The 1,371-nt window shown below is 28.6% G+C and overlaps 1 protein-coding gene across 6 annotated transcripts in view; it reads left to right on the top strand.

Moving 5' to 3' along the window:
• LOC116847593 (elongation of very long chain fatty acids protein 4-like) overlaps window positions 1–1,371 on the top strand; it is a 38,377-nt gene that overhangs the window by 25,111 nt on the left and 11,895 nt on the right. For all 6 annotated transcript variants that reach the window (XM_032822727.1, XM_032822725.1, XM_032822731.1 and 3 more), the window contains one exon: window positions 1,151–1,232. In XM_032822727.1, the coding sequence (XP_032678618.1) occupies window positions 1,151–1,232 (82 nt within the window). The remainder of the gene's footprint in view (window positions 1–1,150; window positions 1,233–1,371) is intronic.

The following is a 1,371-nucleotide window of genomic DNA, read 5'->3' as shown; positions in this document are numbered from 1 at the left end:
ACACACACACACACACACACACACACACACACACACACACACACACACACACACACACACACACACACACACACATATATATATATATATATATATATATATATATATATACCGGATATTAGTGAACTGCTTTTACTGCAAATTTTACATGATTAAAAGCAAGCACACTTTTAAGTAAATATCTACGTTCAAGCGGGAAAGTCGATTTCTCCTTTCGCGCAGAAGCTAAGACTTAGGTTGAATAGGGATTTAAGTTATTCGACTTCAGGTTGCATCTGTTCAATAGAATTTCAACTTAGAGACAGATCACGTTTTACGTAATGACTCTTCTCGGCACGTTGTGCTAGAAAGTCCACTCTAAATTTGTCAAAGAATCTCTCATTGAAATTTGACGGATAAGAAAAAAAGCCTGACTTACTTCATTAAACAATAAAATCTATATTCAATAATCCATATTGAATACTATATTTCAAATACAATATTTTAAAACGCACGTGTATTTCAAATACAGTATTTTAAAACGTACATGTATTCAATATGGATCATTGAACATGGATTTTATTGATTTTGTTGATTTTATTGATTTAATGAATATAGCAAGTCAGGCTTTTTTTTCTTATCCATCAAATTTCAATATTAAATGCACGTAATTTTAAAATACTGTATTTCAAATACAAATATTTGATCTTGGAATTTGATCTTACTTAATAGCAATTGTTAAAGTAACTTATGGAGTAAGATGATTACAAAATCGTTCTAGAACAATTAAGAACGATTCATTACGAAATAGGTCGAAGTTAAACAAAAGAGAGGAAAAAACAGGCAGAGAAACGTATTTTGCATTTTGCCGTGCTAAGATTTTGCATTATTCCCTTATAAAAATGTAATACTGATAAGTAATAATTTGGCCAGTGATAATTACTTATCAGTATTACATTTCTATAAGGGTTGAATTAGTTCTGAAAAATAAGAAAAAGACTACACATTAGAGGATTTATTATGTTAAATTACTTTCTCTACAAAATACACAGTTATATATTTATTTATACAATATGATTGTATTAAAATAGAAAATGTTTTAAAATTTTTATAAATGCATAACTATAAACATAAAGTCATGAAGATTTCTAAAATGAAGGGTAATTTACAGGCAATGGCGAGCTTCATTAATTCGACGGCGAATTTCATCAACAATGCATACGACTACTACCTCTGGACGTTATCTCTCGCAGGTAATTTTGCAATTTAGATATATTCTATTTTATAATATACGTACAGATGTACTTTATGAGTCAGCCAATTTATATATGGAAAAAATATTGTATAGTAAAAATTACGTTAAAATTACATTTCTTTTTGCAATGTTCTTTT

Source organism: Odontomachus brunneus, unplaced genomic scaffold, assembly GCF_010583005.1.
Source record: "Odontomachus brunneus isolate Ranch 3 - 2012 unplaced genomic scaffold, Obru_v1 Obru_scaffold_081, whole genome shotgun sequence".
NCBI lineage: Eukaryota > Metazoa > Arthropoda > Insecta > Hymenoptera > Formicidae > Odontomachus > Odontomachus brunneus.
This window is presented reverse-complemented; position numbering and strand designations above follow the sequence as displayed.